This window comes from Pan troglodytes, chromosome 17 (genome assembly GCF_028858775.2).
Source record: "Pan troglodytes isolate AG18354 chromosome 17, NHGRI_mPanTro3-v2.0_pri, whole genome shotgun sequence".
In the NCBI taxonomy this organism is placed as follows: Eukaryota; Metazoa; Chordata; class Mammalia; order Primates; family Hominidae; genus Pan; species Pan troglodytes.
The window spans coordinates 16,240,760-16,258,486 of NC_072415.2; the positions used below are offsets into that span (position 1 = coordinate 16,240,760).

At 36.5% G+C, this 17,727-nt stretch overlaps 1 protein-coding gene across 1 annotated transcript in view; it reads right to left on the reverse strand.

Moving 5' to 3' along the window:
* Positions 1-17,727, reverse strand: part of LOC455512 (ankyrin repeat domain-containing protein 30B) — a 94,518-nt gene that overhangs the window by 29,145 nt on the left and 47,646 nt on the right. The window contains exons 18-25 of the mRNA XM_063795491.1: positions 17,360-17,388; positions 17,194-17,266; positions 15,938-15,966; positions 15,773-15,845; positions 12,776-12,837; positions 11,231-11,321; positions 3,445-3,473; positions 3,279-3,351 (exon numbers count right to left, since the gene is read on the reverse strand). Of these exons, the coding sequence (XP_063651561.1) occupies positions 3,279-3,351; positions 3,445-3,473; positions 11,231-11,321; positions 12,776-12,837; positions 15,773-15,845; positions 15,938-15,966; positions 17,194-17,266; positions 17,360-17,388 (459 nt within the window). The remainder of the gene's footprint in view (positions 1-3,278; positions 3,352-3,444; positions 3,474-11,230; positions 11,322-12,775; positions 12,838-15,772; positions 15,846-15,937; positions 15,967-17,193; positions 17,267-17,359; positions 17,389-17,727) is intronic.

A 17,727-nucleotide genomic window follows, 5' to 3' on the forward strand; every position in this document is an offset into this window, starting at 1 on the left:
ATATTTAAAAGAAATTTGCAACATCACTTTCTCTGACTCCTCTCCTACTTTTCATTAGCCACTGCTCAGTCTCCTTTACCAAGTCCTGTGACTCTGTGAAATGTTGATACTCCCAGGATTTTGTCAATGGCTTTCTTCTTATTCTACATCTTCTGCATCATGGATAAGCTCAGTGAGATCTATGGCTTTGCTTAATAATTATAATAAAATTATTCTAAGCCTGCATCTCCAACCAGAGTTCTATCTCCAGCTAGAAATACATATAAACCAATTACCTACTGAAAATATCCCACATGAATGTTTCATTGAACTCAATATGTAAAGAAAACGGTTGGTCTGTCCCATGACTGTTTGCACTTTTCTGTTGACCTGACAATTTCTTACTCTTTCCCCATGAGCATTCCCCATGTGGAAACTTGTGAATGACCTGAAATTTATTCTCTCACCTAGCTTTTTCAAATCAATAATCACTAAATCATATTAACTGTACCTCTTTTCTGCATTTGCTTTATCTTTCCATTGCCACTGGAAATACAAACTTATTTATTTTATATTTATATTTCCTAGTTAGACATGGCCCCTTAACTGATGGCTTTCACAGGAAAAAAGCAACCCTACCTGTATGGGATCGGACAAAGTGGTTAAAAAAATTATAAAGATAGTTATAGGAAATAGACACAAACCTTCTTGGAAGGCCAGGGGTTGCATAGCTTCAGTAAATGATTTGGCTGAAAACAGCCTAATCTTCTTTACTTTGAGTTGGTAGCAATAGAGCAAATATCTAGGGAATGTGGAGGAGTTTATCTAAATACCTTGTTTACTCACGTGGTCCTAAGACAAAAGTTTGATCATCCGAATGTGCGTGATTGCTTTGTACTGGGGGTTGGCAATCTTAATTACCCTCTAGTGATGTTTACTCAACAGCTTTGTCATTTAATCTGTACTAAATAAATGTGAACTTTGCAGGCTTATCGAGGCCAAGAATGCAGACTCAGGCAGCAGAACCCCTTAGCTGCACTGACAGGCAAAAAATCTGTTTCAGTATATGTCTCTCATCTGTCACTTAGGTCAGTGTCCATGGGATGGACCCGGCAGGTGGCAAGACAAACTATGCAAAAGGATCGTGATGGACCCCTCAAATATGAAGGTGAAAAGAACTGCACAGGCAGCGAGTAAGTCATTGGTGCCTGCTCAGGATTTCCAAGTTCGGGGGAAATTGTTCAGGCGAGGGTTTCATCATGGGACAACAATTATCAGCACAAAAGAAACAGTATATAAAAGTATTGAAAAAGCTGCTTAAAGCTAGTGGAGACTTGGTATCGTGGTCCCTCAATTAAGGGACACAATGCAAACTGTTGTATTCCACAACCCATGGTTATGGAATTCCAAATTCAGCTTACCAAATGGATTTTAGACAAAGTTTTACTGGAGTACAATCACACCTATTTCTTCACATGTTATCTATGACTGCTTTCATGCTACAATGGTAGAGTTGAAAAGCTGTGATAGAGACCACATCACCTAATATATTTCCTGTTTGGCACTTTACAAGAAAAGTTTGCCAATGTCTGGTTTATACCATGACCAGAATGCTCTGATACTTAAATCTAATCTTGGGACTCCCCTGCTCAAACAATTCCAATGAATCCGTGCAGAAAACATTGCTGGCTTCCAATGCATAGAAATTATTTTTTCTTTCTTACAGCAGAAACACGTTTATTTACATATTTATTATTCCATTACTCCCATCTCATCTACAAAATGAGAAATCATTATCTAAGCTAATCACAGTAAGAACATTTGCTTTTCTAGTGACTGGTTTACAAATGCGTATTTGTACTCAGAGGCTGATGGAGGAGAATCACTTGAGTCCAGGAGGCAGAGGGGGTAGTGAGGTAAGAACACACCGTTGCACTCCAGCCTGGGCGAAAGAGGGAAACTCCATCTCCAAAAACACAAATATTTAAAATGCATTCCAGTATTTTAAATATTTTCATTTTAATTTCTAATATTAGTTGAAGCAGTAAATACTCCCACTTCAATAAAAGCTCTCTGATATAAGCTATCATTTGATGTTGACTTTCAGTGGCTATGAAAGACAGCCTAATTAAATGTGTTTTAGAGTTAAAATCGCAAACTATGAAGCCTGAAATCAAAGCGGAGCTAACTGTATTGAGTACACCTAAAATATAAGATAAGTAAAAAAAAAGGAAGTTCCAAAATAATATGTACAGTGTACAACTATTTATTGAAAATTTAAGACATGAAAACAAATTCTAGACATAGTCTAGAACCACACACATATGTGGTGAATTTCTGGGGTTTTGTTTGTTTGCTTGTTTGCTTTTTGAGATGGAGTCTCACTCTGTTACCAAGGCTGGAGTGGCACAATCTTTGCTCACTGCAACTTCTGCCTCTTAGGTTCAAGCAATTCTCCTGTCTCAGCCTCAAGAGTAGCTGAGATTACAGGCACCCACCACCACAACCGGCTATTGTTTGTTATTTTTAGTAGAGATAGGGTTTCACTATGTTGACCAGGCTGGTCTGGAACTCCTAACCTTCAGTTATCTGCCCACCTTGGTCTCCCAAAATGCTAGGATTACAGGCATGTGCCACCATGCACAGCCTGTTGTAACATGTTTTAAACATGCATGGGAATGACAACAAAAACTAATTCAGGCTGTTTTGTACCTCTAGGCAATTAATTACAGTAGCATAAAAAGATACTAAGGCCAAGTGCTTTAGAGTCACGCTTCTAAAACACCGTGTCTAGCAAAGAGTCATCAAGTAATGATTTTTAAAAATTATAAGTCACACACGCACACACACACAATCACCTAATCAGAAAAACAAGAAACCGATTTTCTTTAGATTCTCAGAGTGACAACACTCACAACTGTCATGTCAGCAAGTGAAACTTTACTCAAAGTAAAGATCAGAATTCCAATCAGCATTTGAACCACTGCAAATATTTCACAGTGTCAAAATTCACCTGCCTTAAAACCGAGCACATATAGAAATTGCAAATTGGAAACTTTATAGTATCAGGATATTAAAGAAGAACCACATGAGGTACAGTAGAATTTTTTTTAAATCTCTAAATCTTACGCTTGTAAATGGCATTTTCTCAAACGTGAATACTAACATTGGCATTCTTTGTATCAAATTTTCCCATCCAATTTGGAAAAGAAAACAACATTGGGAATAAAAAGGCTCTTGGCATTTCAAATATTTTAATGTTCTTAATTCCAGATTAAAATTAAAATTACAAAATTTACCAGCTTTGAATGTTTCTCTGTCCTTCAATTCTAAGGCTTTATTTGGAAGAGAAATTTTCATTCCACAGGTAGGCTAAATGGGTTTGGAAACACAATAATTACTATATAATGTATACTTCATAAAATAAGTAGTTAATATTCAAGATAAAAATATAAAAGTTATTACCTTCAGAAGACCATCTTTATCAGGAGACTCTAAAAGAAAAGGGACATATATAATTGATTATATGCAAGCCTGTCAAAGTCTACCAAACATTCATGCAGTGTGAATATGAAGATGAATCCTCATGCTTGGATTGAAAAGAGATTACACTAGGTTTTGGGGTCTTTTGGGTTATTGTGTTTGTTAACATGCCAGCGTGACAGAAATATACCTAAGAAAATTTAAAAAATAAATTTCCTCAAACATGCTGTGAAGATTTCCACAGTCAAAATATATTTCAAGTGACATTAACTAAAGCAGAAAATCCTAATACCAGTAAGAGTAAGCTGCCATATAAGGAAAGAGGTTGAATTTAGTAAGATGACCAAGACATGACCCCTCCACCAAAAATAAATAAATAAATGTCCAAGCTAATGGTAGAATGCTATGACATATTGTTAAAGAAACACATCAGAATCACTTATGTCAATATACTACAAGTAGCTATTATGTTCTTCAATTTGTCCTGTAATTTAAGAATTGCAAAGCTCTGATGAGAATTCAAAGGTACAATTTACTTATCATTGCAGAGAATGTTCTAAATTCATCAGCATAAATATCTACTTATAGAATGAAAGTTTATAAATATGTTTATTTTTGAACCTCTGTGAAATACGAGTATTTTTACATTTCTGGGGTTCTCTAGTTTAGTCTTCTTAAAATTTCCTGATCCACTTATACAGAAAAGGCAAAGCATACCCATCAACAAACTAATACAGTCCAGGTGCCATGGCTCATGCCTGTAACTCCAGAACCTTGGAAGCCTGAAGAGGGCGGATCTCTCGAGGCCAGGAGTTCCAAAGCAGCCTGGCCAAAATAGCGAAACCCTGTCTCCACAAAAAATACAAAAATCATCCGGGTATGGTGGCACATGCCTGTAACCCCAGCTACTTGGGAGCCGGAGCTGTGAGAATCACTTGAACCCAGGAGGCCCAGGTGGCAGTGAGTCAAGATCATGCCACTGCACTCCAGCCTGGATAACACAGTGAGACTCTGTCTCAACAAAAGAAAAAACACCCTAACATCACAATTAAAAGAACTAGAAAAGCAAGAACAAACACATTCAAAAGCTAGCAGAAGGCAAGAAATAACTAAAATCAGAGCAGAACTGAAGGAAATAGAGACACAAAAAACCCTTCAAAAAATTAATGAATCCAGGAGCTGGTTTTTTGAAAGGATCAACAAAATTGATAGACCGCTAGCAAGACTAATAAAGAAAAAAAGGGAGAAGAATCAAATAGATGCAATAAAAAATGATAAAGGGGATATCACCACCGATCCCACAGAAATACAAACTACCATCAGAGAATACTACAAACACCTCTACGCAAATAAACTAGAAAATCTAGAAGAAATGGATACATTCCTCGACACATACACTCTCCCAAGACTAAACAAGGAAGAAGTTGAATCTCTGAATAGACCAATAACAGGAGCTGAAATTGTGGCAATAATCAATAGCTTACCAATCAAAAAGAGTCCAGGACCAGATGGATTCACAGCCGAATTCTACCAGAGGTACAAGGAGGAACTGGTACCATTCCTTCTCAAACTATTCGAATCAATAGAAAAAGAGGGAATCCTCCATAACTCATTTTATGAGGCCAGCATCATTCTGAAACCAAAGCCAGGCAGAGATACAACAGAAAAAGAGAATTTTAGACCAATATCCTTGATGAACATTGATGCAAAAATCCTCAATAAAATACTGGCAAAATGAATCCAGCAGCACATCAAAAAGCTTATCCACCATGATCAAGTGGGCTTCATCCCTGGGATGCAAGGCTGGCTCAATATACGCAAATCAATAAATGTAATCCAGCATATAAACAGAGCCAAAGACAAAAAACACATGATTATCTCAATAGATGCAGAAAAAGCCTTTGACAAAATTCAACAACCCTTCATGCTAAAAACTCTCAATAAATTAGGTATTGATGGAATGTATCTCAAAATAATAAGAGCTATCTATGACAAACCCACAGCCAATATCATACTGAATGGGCAAAAACTGGAAGCATTCCCTTTGAAAACTGGCACAAGACAGGGATGCCCTCTCTCACCACTCCTGTTCAACATAGTGTTGGAAGTTCTGGCCAGGGCAATGAGGCAGGAGAAGGAAATAAAGGGTATTTAATTAGGAAAAGAGGAAGTCAAATTGTCCCTCTTTGCAGACAACATGATTGTATATCTAGAAAACCCCATTGTCTCAACCCAAAATCTCCTTAAGCTGATAAGCAACTTCAGCAAAGTCTCAGAATACAAAATCAATGTACAAAAATCACAAGCATTCTTATACACCAATAACAGACAAACAGAGAGCCAAATCATGAGTGAACTCCCATTCACAATTGCTTCAAAGAGAATGAAATAAATAGGAATCCAACTTACAAGGGATGTGAAGGACCTCTTCAAGGAGAACTACAAACCACTGCTCAATGAAATAAAAGAGGATAAAACAAATGGAAGAACATTCCATGCTCATGGGTAGGAAGAATCAATATCGTGAAAATGGCCATACTGCCCAAGGTTATTTACAGATTCAATGCCATCCCCATCAAGCTACCAATGACTTTCTTCACAGAATTGGAAAAAACTACTTTAAAGTTCATATGGAACCAAAAAAGAGCCCGTGTCGCCAAGTCAATCCTAAGCCAAAAGAACAAAGCTGGAGGCATCACAGTACCTGACTTCAAACTATACTACAAGGCTACAGTAACCAAAACAGCATGGTACTGGTACCGAAACAGAGATATAGATCAATGGAACAGAACACAGCCCTCAGAAATAACGCCACATATCTACAACTATCTGATCTTTGACAAACCTGAGAAAAACAAGCAATGGGGAAAGGATTCCCTATTTAATAAATGGTGCTGGGAAAACTGGCGAGCCACATGTAGAAAGCTGAAACTGGATCCCTTCCTTACACCTTATACAAAAAGTAATTCAAGATGGATTAAAGACTTAAACGTTAGACCTAAAACCATAAAAACCCTAGAAGAAAACCTAGGCATTACCATTCAGGACATAGGCATGGGCAAGGACTTCATGTCTAAAACACCAAAAGCAATGGCAACAAAAGACAAAATTGACAAATGGGATCTCATTAAACTACAGAGCTTCTGCACAGCAAAAGAAACTACCATCAGAGTGAACAGGCAACCTACAGAATGGGAGAAAATTTTCGCAACCTACTCATCTGACAAAGGGCTAATATCCAGAATCTACAATGAACTCCAACAAATTTACAAGAAAAAAACAACCCCATCAAAAAGTGGGTGAAGGACATGAACAGACACTTCTCAAAAGAAGACATTTATGCAGCCAAAAAACACATGAAAAAATGCTCATCATCACTGGCCATCAGAGAAATGCAAATCAAAACCACAATGAGATACCATCTCACACCAGTTAGAATGGCAATCATTAAAAAGTCAGGAAACAACAGGTGCTGGAGAGGATGTGGAGAAATAGGAACACTTTTACACTGTTGGTGGGACTGTAAACTAGTTCAACCATTGTGGAAGTCAGTGTGGTGATTCCTCAGGGATCTAGAACTGGAAATACCATTTGACCCAGCCATCCCATTACTGGGTATATACCCAAAGGACTAAAAATCATGCTGCTATAAAGACACATGCACACGTATGTTTATTGCAGCATTATTCACAATAGCAAAGACTTGGAACCAACCCAAATGTCCAACAATGATAGACTGGATTAAGAAAATGTGGCACATATACACCATGGAATTCTATGCAGCCATAAAAAATGATGAGTTCATGTCCTTCGTAGGGACATGGATGAAACTGGAAATCATCATTCTCAGTGAACTATCGCAAGAACAAGAAACCAAACACCGCATATTCTCACTAATAGGTGGGAATTGAACAATGAGAACACATGGACACAGGAAGGGGAACATCACACTCTGGGGACCGTTGTAGGGTGGGGGTAGGGGGGAGGGATAGCATTAGGATATATACCTAATGGTAGATGACGAGTTGGTGGGTGCAGCGCACCAGCATGGCACATGTATACATATGTAACTAACCTGCACAATGTGCCCATGTACCCTAAAACTTAAAGTATAATAAAAAAAAGAAAAAAAAAGAAAAAACCCCTAATATGAAAGTATCAAAAATTAGAAGTCAATTTCCAGAGAATTTTTATATATCATTAACCTGCATATTTCAATGTTAGAATAATGGTTACTGAAAATAACAGTTTTATTATTTTGTTGCTAAAACTAATTCTGTTTGTTATACCATGTGAGTTGTTAAAACACTGTTATGAAAAAGCTCTTATAAAAAACTTAGCTTCAAGAAAAAACAGACATTTCTTTGACATAGAAATATATCTCCTTTCATCAAATAATATGAATAAAACATGCTTGATCTCTCATTTTTCTCTACTTTTTGTTTTTCAGTACAACATACTTTAATATATTTAGACATATCAAGTATATATGCTGTTTCCCTTGAGAGATGATTGATCAATAATGAAGACACTTCAGGGATATAAACTCCCTAAAACACAAAAAATTTATGTCCAAGCATTTTAAGGCTAAATACATGACCGTATTGCAGGTAGGTGTTATATTAAAAAAGTGCTTAAAATTGTATTCAACACACTTTAAAGAAAAACCTGCTTTAATTATGATGAGAAGGTCATTCTCGATTCATTAATATCTTTAAACTTTACTTCTGAAGCACTGAAGAAACCTCAGAATTTCATATATAAGAAATGATACCATTAATACATCTGTTTGTTTTAGGTAAAAATATGATAAATGTACATCCTCACTAAGTGCAAAGAAAGCAGAGTGTCATGAGATATGAAATGTAATGTAACCAAAATATTTTCCTTTATGAAGAAAATAGCTGGCTTTGACCTTTCTAAGACAAGATAAAAAAGCAAAACATGCAGAGATGAAACATTCAGAGCTATCTCATCATCAACGAACCGTTTATCACTTGGCATTTAGGAATCCTATGTATGGTTGAAAACTCTGGTTCTAAATTGTGATCTGATTACCTCTGAAGTTCAAAATCCATGCAGAGGAAGGAAGCAGGGGAATACTACCTTTGTTATTTTTTTATTACTTTTATTTTTATAAAGGTGTACACTGGAGTTTTTTAGAGTCAGGACACGTCACATGGCATGGCTCTAAAGATTAGTGAGCCACATTTGTAATGGGTATTGAAATGTATGGCTGTGAATCCTTGCATTTTAAGTACTTCACTTTTAATTTCTAATATAGCGTGAAGTAAGACGTACACTTAAACAAAGGCTTGTTGACATCTTTAATTATATTTATGTTGCTTTTGAGTCATCATGAAGAGAGTCTAATTAAACGTAGTGCAAAATAAAAATGCACAGTCAGAAATGTTTTCTTTATTTTTTATTTTAATATTATTATACTTTAAGTTTTAGGGTACATGTGCACAATGTGCAGGTTTGTTACATATGTATACATGCGCCATGTTGGTGTGCTGCACCCATTAACTCGTCATTTAGCATTAGGTATATCTCCTAATGCTATCCCTCCTCCAACCCCACAACAGTCCCCGGAGTGTGATGTTCCCCTTCCTGTGTCCATGTGTTCTCATTGTTCAATTCACACCTATGAGTGAGAACACGCAGTGTTTGGTTTTTTGTTCTTGCGAGAGTTTGCTGAGAATGATGGTTTCCAGTTTCATCCATGTCCCTACAAAGGACATGAACTTATCATTTTTTATGGCTGCGTAGTGTTCCATGGTGTATATCTGCCATACTTTCTTAATCCAGTCTAGCGTTGTTGGACATTTGGTTTGGTTCCAAGTCTTTGCTATTGTGAATAGTGCCACAATAAATAAATTCTTTTTTTTTTTTCACAGAGTCTGGCCCTGTCACCCAGGCTGGAGTGTAGGTGCACGATCTTGGCTCACTGCAATCTCTGCCTCATGGGTTCTCACATTCTCCTGCCTCAGCCTCCCGAGTAGCTGGGACTAGAGGCACCCACCACCATGCTTGGCTAATTTTTTGTATTTTTTCATAGAGACGGGGTTTCACCATGTTAGCCAGGATGGTCTCGATCTGCTGACCTCGTGATCCACATGCCTCTGCCTCCCAAAGGGCTGGGATTACAGGCGTGAACCACAGTGCCCAGCCTGAAATCTTGAAATAAATGAAAAACGAGCTAATCGCTGAACAAAAAAATAAAAAATCACTGTGGAATGACAAGAACATTCTACAAACATTTATATGTGATTTTTGCAAAAAGTGTTAATCCCAATGTGTATATGCTGAGTGATGAGGAGATAAGTGATCTTGAATCAGAGGAGCAAATCGTGACACTGAGAAAATAAATGCAAAAGCTGAACGTAGAATGCTACACCATGTATCTTTAATGCAACACATTATAATAATTTATATCATTACATTACAAATATTCATCATGTTCTTTAATATGTCCTGTCACAGAGAAGGTAAAAAGTTTGGATGAGAGTTCAGCTGAATGTAGAACTGACATCTCAGCAGTGAAAGTGTTATGAATTGATCAGTTTGGATATATACTTAGAGAATAATACTAAATTTAATAACCACTAATTTTCATACCCATATGGTATAACGGTATGCCAACATTTTTGTAATTTGTAGCTTAGCCATCTCAATATTCCTTGATCCACTCATGGAGGAAGATGTACAAAACTCATCAGGAATAGCAAATATAATAAGCTTTCAATATTGACATATTTGTTTTAAATTTAGTTGCAACAGACATTAAATATTAATAACATTTTCTATGTTAAAATCAATACAATACGTATGAATAAGAACAATTTAGGTATTCAAGCAATAAATTCAGAATTTTCTTTCTTCTTCTCTGGCTAAAAACATACTCAAAAGTAAGAGCAACATAAGGCTTTCTCCTAACCTTTTCTGTCTTGACCCTTTATCCAACTACTCTTCTTCCATATTTCTCCCATGAAAGGCCTCTCCTCTTGCTACTCGGTCTGAGGTCCAAGGACCACCAGCATCAGCATCGCCTGACAACTTACTAAAAATGCAGAATCCCTAGTCGGCTGAATCACAGTGTGAATTGTTAACAAGGTTTTCAGATGATTTTCTAAAGTTTGAAAACTTATGGTCTATACGGAGTGTATATGACGAATTATATACATGTGTGGCCGTGCATATATGCTTATTCTCAACTATTGCAAATAGAACACAGCTCTCCATGGTCAGCTGCTTCCATCCCTAATGGCTTCCCACCAGTGAGAAACACAGGAAGAGTCAGAATATTTTTGCTGTAATTCTCTGGTATGTTTTGGCACTAGAAAGTCACTTTATATTCTTCCCAAATTTCTAACCATACCCGATCTTTTCCTAAAGAATCATTTCATTTTACCATCCTCCATTATATAAACCTGCCTCTTGTTCCTTCCCGTCCTCTCTGTACTCTCTGTCTTTCTCGATCTTCATTTCCTCTTTTACTACTTTCTCCTTTCTTATTTTCTCATTTTCCTCAGCTCTTGGAATACCTTGAATTCAAACTAATAATTCAGTTCCTTTCCAGCACTCTCAATGTAGTCTGCTGCCAATACATGATAAGACGTATAACTTATCACCATTTCACTTCTCTTTTTTTCCCCATGCTTTGCATTCAGGAGGTAATTTTCTTCAGCTATTAGGGGATATCCCTCCTCATCAGTTCAGAGAAACATTTGGTCAAATGACTTTTTAAATAAAATATGGTTCTTACCTTCTAATTTTCCACTTAAGGTATCGAATTCTTTTTGATGTGTAGCCTTGGGTAAACACACATCATTCTGTAAGAGAGTCTCAAGGAAACTCTGTTAAAAGTAATATCAATAAATAATTTCAATGGAGAAATCCCAATAATGAAGAGTATCAAAAGTTCCTAATTAAAATCTTTTCTGAAAACACAGTTTCCTACTTTACAAGCAATTCGTCTTAAGAGCAGACGTGTTGAAACCCAAAACATTCTGATAGAAAACCTCACATAACACTCTCCACATCAACTTACCTTTACGTTCATGAGGCTATTAACTTGGTTACTGAGCAGGAAAAACAAATCACACTCACGAAAGAATTCACTCGTGCATATTTCAGAAAGTAACTCTCTTAAAAATATCTAACTTGTGTTGTAGTCCTCATTAAAAGTAAATATGCCATTTCAAACAAAATACAATGCACTTGCTACTAGCCATAACACGTACTGCATTAAACATTTAAAATATTCATGATCATAGAATTGTTTAGTGTTAAAAATGATGCATGCCGTGAAGAGAACTTTTAGAGTCTGCCATATAATGCATGCACGGAATGTTTAAAAAGCTGCTTTATTTTGGTAAACAGGGGCTTAAAACAAGCAACATGTTTTTGACAAAATTTATGCTGATAGAAAAAGTGCTTGAAGAGAATGTAAATGCAGTAAGAAAAGAAATTACGTCATGTCTAAATGAAAGCCAACAAATATTAAAGTCTTTTTGTCTGACGACAAATCAGATAAAATCTACTTGTTTACTGACTTCCACCATTTGCTCTTACCACCAGGCAGCAGCTGCTTGTTTCTAAGAGGTCAGATATTTTCTATGTCTTTCCACAGTTGTGACCTTAAAATACATCACTATTATTTCACGCTCATGCTGCTGCAGCTTGACTGCCTGCCACAAAGGGACTCGAGGAGTTCTACTTGTGAAAATAATTTATATTTTTCAAAAGATTACTCAACCAATACTCTTGTTACTCTAGTCCCACAAGGTTTCCTAGTCCTCATGCTCCTCTTTCTCCTGAAATGTTCCCTCAGATCTATACTGAACAATACAGAAATGTCAATACATTCAAGTCCCAGGCATTAACTTTTCAGGTCCCAACTTTTACAATACTGCAGTTTAAACTGTCTCTCTATGAATCCAGTTAGAACTTTTGCACATCTAGATACACCACAGAATCATAAATTTGCCCACAGCTGGACTCAGTGTAATTCTTTTGCTTTTAGGCAAACTTGCTTCAGATCCCATGTGAACTTCTAGTGACTTCTAAGCCTTATTTTTTACACTATACCACACCGGCTTCTTAAATTAAGCTTACAGATTAGCAGAATTTCACTATGAAGCAGTCATCTACTTAGCACATAGATCCTCTATTAAGCGTATTCTGAAAAATATCGAAAATAATTTGGGAGTGACATATGCAGAGGTGAGAAAATAAAGTCTAAGCCTCTGCTTTTATGTTTTTGTATCATGCAATACTAGTATTAAAGAAAATTAATAATACACAGTACCTCAAAATCCCAAGAATGTTCTTCATCGTCCTTTTGTTTGGATTCTGATGGGAACATCTGAGCTATAAAAGGTTAATCACAGATACATTCATGAGAACATTTCTCTACTATAAACTTTAAAAACATATATAAATCTACTTTCATTCACGAATCTGCGGTTTTTCCTCTGTAGCCCGTATATTCTTTTTGTTGATTACAATCACTACTTCTATAGTCAATCCGTTAGAATTGAAATCTAAAAAAACCGGAAAATTAACATTATATCATTCGTTAGAATGCAGAAAAATAGAAATTTGACTAACTCGTAGAATTATTTCTTCACAAAGCAGTCATATCCTCTTCTCCCATGAAACACAGTGTGTCCTATACTTGCTGTTCATTCAGAAAACTTTAATTACCTGTCATCTCTCACTTCTTTGTAGATTTTTATTTTCTACTATTACTTAGTTTGATTGACTCTGCAATCTCTATTACGCAGTTCTTCAAAAAAGATGATTTATCAACGAACAAGATTTTTTAGGGATATTAACTTTCTGATGTTAGTAAACTATATGTCCAACACTTTTACATTTCAATATGCCATGACAGTATATTGGGTGTGTTTTGGGTGTCTATATGTTTTAGGAAGGTAAGCTTAAAAAACTTTTATTGCATATAAATTAAGAACTGCTTTAATTACAATGACATAGTTCTTCCCTAACTCAACAATGTCTTCAGAGTCAGCTTGTGACAACTAGGAGAAACATCAGAAATGTATAGGAAAAAATAATTGCCCTAAGTAATCTCACATCCCCACATGTTATAGGATAAAATCAAGGCCCACACAAGACTTGAGGAGCTCTCAGGCCAATGAGACAGAAAATGAATTTATACCAAAAATAACGTTCAGCTTTCTTTATCAACCAAAAGTACACATTACAACTATTTGAATCAGGTTAAAGAAAAAAGCAAACATGCACAACTAAAGCTTAAAAGACTGTATCATCGTTAAAGGTACGTTTATCATTTGACATCCATCAACTGTGTATCTGGTTTTTAAAAGTAAATTTAACGTGTGATCTCAGCATCCCTAAAGTTCACATTTCATGCAGAGGGACCAAGAAACTAAAATCATACTTTGGTATGCCACCATTTTCACTCATGTTTAGAAGTCTACCCTGGATCGTTTCAGAGATCTAATGTGTTGCAGTACCATAGCTCTAATAATCTGTGGGTCGCAGTTCGAATTGTTAGTGGAATGTATGATTGCACAAGGAAATACTTTAAAGATTTTAGTTTTAATTTCTCACAACTAAAAAGTCAGTAGATATAACTAACTTAAAGACTCTGAAATTTTCATGTTTTCATTTTTATTCATTATTTATCAGCATAATAATTGTGTACTTAATGGAATTTCATAAACAATCTGATATTTAAAAAGACAGTTAATTGTGTCCTTTATGGACGTCTCTAAAAATTATAATGCTGATCAAAACAGAATGTTGCCAAAAATTACACTGTACAACCACGTATGCATTAGAAGTTGAAAAAAATTTTACATATTAAATATGACCACGTACACATGTTGGAAAATGTTTAAACATGCATAAGAATACTTTTAAAAAGTAGTTTAGAGTATTGGTTACTTCTAGGCAAGAAATGGTACTAGTGTAAAAAGACTCTGGGCCGGGCGTGGTGGCTCACGCCTCTAATCTCAGCACTTTAGGAGGCCGAGGTAGGTGGATTACAAGGTCAGCAGGTCGAGACCATCCTGGCTAACATGGTGAAACCCCGTTTCTACTAAAAATACAAAGAATGAGCCAGGCGTTGTAGTGGGTGCCTGGATTCCCAGCTACTTGGGAGGCCCAGGCAGGAGAATGGCATGAACCCGGGAGGTGGAGCTTGCAGTGCGCCAAGATCACACCACTGCTCTCCAGCCTGGGCGAGACAACGAGATGGGCGAGACAGCGAGATGCCATATGAAAATTTAAAAAAAAAAAAGAAAATTTAAGACGTGAAAACAAATTCTACACATAGTCAGAACCACACACATATGTTGTGAATTTATGGTTGTTTGCTTGCTTTTTGAGATGGAGTCTCACTCTGTCACTCAGGCTAAAGTGGCACAAGCTTGGCTCCCTGCAACTTCTGCCTCATGGGTTCAAGGGATTCTCCTGCCTCAGCCTCCAGTGTAGCTGAGATTACGGGCACCCACCACCACAACCGGCTATTGTTTGTTATTTTTAGTAGCGATGGGGTTTCACTGTGTTGACCAGGCTCGTCTGCAACTCCTGACCTTAAGTTATCTGCCCACCTTGGTCTCCTAAATTGCCAGGATTACAGGCATGTGCCGCCATGCACAGCCTGTTGTAACATGATTTAAACATGCATGGGAATGACAACAAAAATTAATTCAGGCTGTTTTGTACCTCTAGGCAATTAATTACAGTAGCATAAAAAGACACCAAGGCCAAACGCTTTAGAGTCACACTTCTAAAACAGTGTGTCTAGCAAAGAGTCATCAAGTAATGATTTTTAAAAATTATATGTCACACACACACACACACACTCAGTCACCTAATCAGAAAAGCAAGAAACTGATTTACTTTAGATTCTCAGAGTGACAACACTCACAACTGTCACGTCAGCAAGTGAAACTTTACTCAAAGTAAAGATCAGAATTCCAATCAGCATTTGAACCACTGCAAATATTTCACAGTTTCAAAATTCACCTGCCTTAAAACCGAGCACGTACAGAAATTGCAAATTGGAAACTTTATACTATCGAGATATTAAAGAAGATCCACATGAAGTAAAGCAGAATTTTTTTCTAAATTCCTAATTCTTATGCTTGTAAATGGCATTTTCTCAAACATGAATACTAACGTTGCCATTATTTTATCAAATTTTCCCATCGAATTTTGAAAAGAAAACAACATTGGGAATAAAAAGGTGCTCAGCATTTCAAATAGTTTAATATTCTTAATTCCACAGTAAAATTAAAATTGCAAAATTTACCTGCTTTGAATGTTTCTCTGTCCTTCAATTCTAAAGCTTTATTTGGAAGAGAAAATTTCCTTCCACAGGTAGGCTAAATCGGTTTGGAAACACAAAAATAACATATAATGTATACTTCATAAAATATGTAGGTAATATTCAAGACAAAAATATAAAAGTTATTACCTTCAGAAGACCATCATTATCAGGAGACTCTAAAAGAAAAGGGACATACATAATTGATTATATGCAAGCCTGAAAAAGCCTACCAAATGTTCATACAGTGTGAATATGAAGATGAATCCTCATGCTTGGATTGAAAAGGGATTACACTAGGTTTTGGGGTCTTTTGGGTTATTGTATTTGTTAACATGTCAACTGTAGGGAGACCCCCTGAAACTATTGCTATGGAAAGAAAGATGCAATGCTCCTGATTATTGTAAATACAAAACTGCATGCAGGATTGTGTAAAGACAATGCCAGGTTGGACTGCCAGAATGAGCCAACAGCGCGTGATGTGCTTCCCCCTGCAGAGAGCCTGTGAATGGATGTGCAGTCAGGGAGGTTTCGCATCACCAAGATTCCTATCCCAGAAAGGCATATGTTCATTGCTCTTGTGGAGAGCCTATAAACGGACGCACTGGGGGGCGCCTGTCCATATGGATAAGATAGTGCTATGAACGCCCTCATCTTGCCACGGCTCTTCTAGGCCTCTTTAGGGTTACTGCATACTCCCTTCTGAGAATTTCTGGTCTAACCGGTTGTCTAGCTTCACTTCCTGTTTCTATGGATTGTTTGGAACCAGCTTTTGCTGCAACTGTTACTACTGATTAATATCTTGCTAATCATGGGTTATGGAAAGACTGTGTTTCTTTTTTAAGGCTCTGTTAGAAATTACCGATGCACACAGTACATTGTAAATTCTTATCCCTGTATACTGTATTTCTGCATACAGATGTTAGTTACAGAATTACTTCATCCCCATGTAACCATCTCACCTCATAATCAAATGATCCTAAATCCCTCATTAACCCACCCCCACCCTCACTAAACTTAATAATAAACGCGGGTATATCCAGTGAATTGTTGGCACCACGGGAACACAAGGCAGTGATTCCCCTGGACCCAGCTTTCACTATCTTGTCTGTGTCTATTCTTTCTCAACCTGCCGATCCACCTGGGAACAAAGACAAGGCCCCATTGCATTGCAGGCTGCTGGACAGATATCCACATGAGGCAAAGCTGAATTTTTTTGTTAATCTCTAAATCTTATGCTTGTAAATGGCATTTTCTCAAACATAAATGCTAACATTGGCATTATTTGTATCAAATTTTCCCATCAAATTTTCAAAATAAAACAACATTGGGAATAAAAGGCTCTCGGCATTTCAAATAGTTTAATATTCTTAATTCCAGATTAAAAGTTAAATTACAAAATTTACCTGCTTTGAATGTTTCTCTGTCCTTTAATTCTAAGGCTTTATTTGGAAGAGAAACTTTCCTTCCACAGGTAGGCTAAATGGGTTTGGAAACACAAAAATTAATACATAATATATGCTTCCTAAAATCTGTAGTTAGTATTCAAGATAGCTATATAAAAGTTATTACCTTCAGAAGACCATCTTTAACAGGAGACTCTAAAAGTAAAGGGACATATATAATTGATTATATGCAAGCCTGACAAAGCCTACCAAGCATTTGTACAATGTGAATATGAAGATGAATCCTCATGCTTGGATTGAAAAGGGATTACACTAGGTTTTGGGGTCTTTTGGGCTTTTGTATTTGTTAACATGCCAATGGGACAGAAATATACTTAAGAAAATTTAAAAAATAAATTTCATCAAACTTGCTATGAAGATTTCAAAAGTCAAAATATATTTCAACTGACAATAACTAAATTAGAAAAATCCTAATACCAGTAAGATTAATCTGCCGTATAGGGAAAGAAGTTGAATTTAGTAAGATGACCAAGT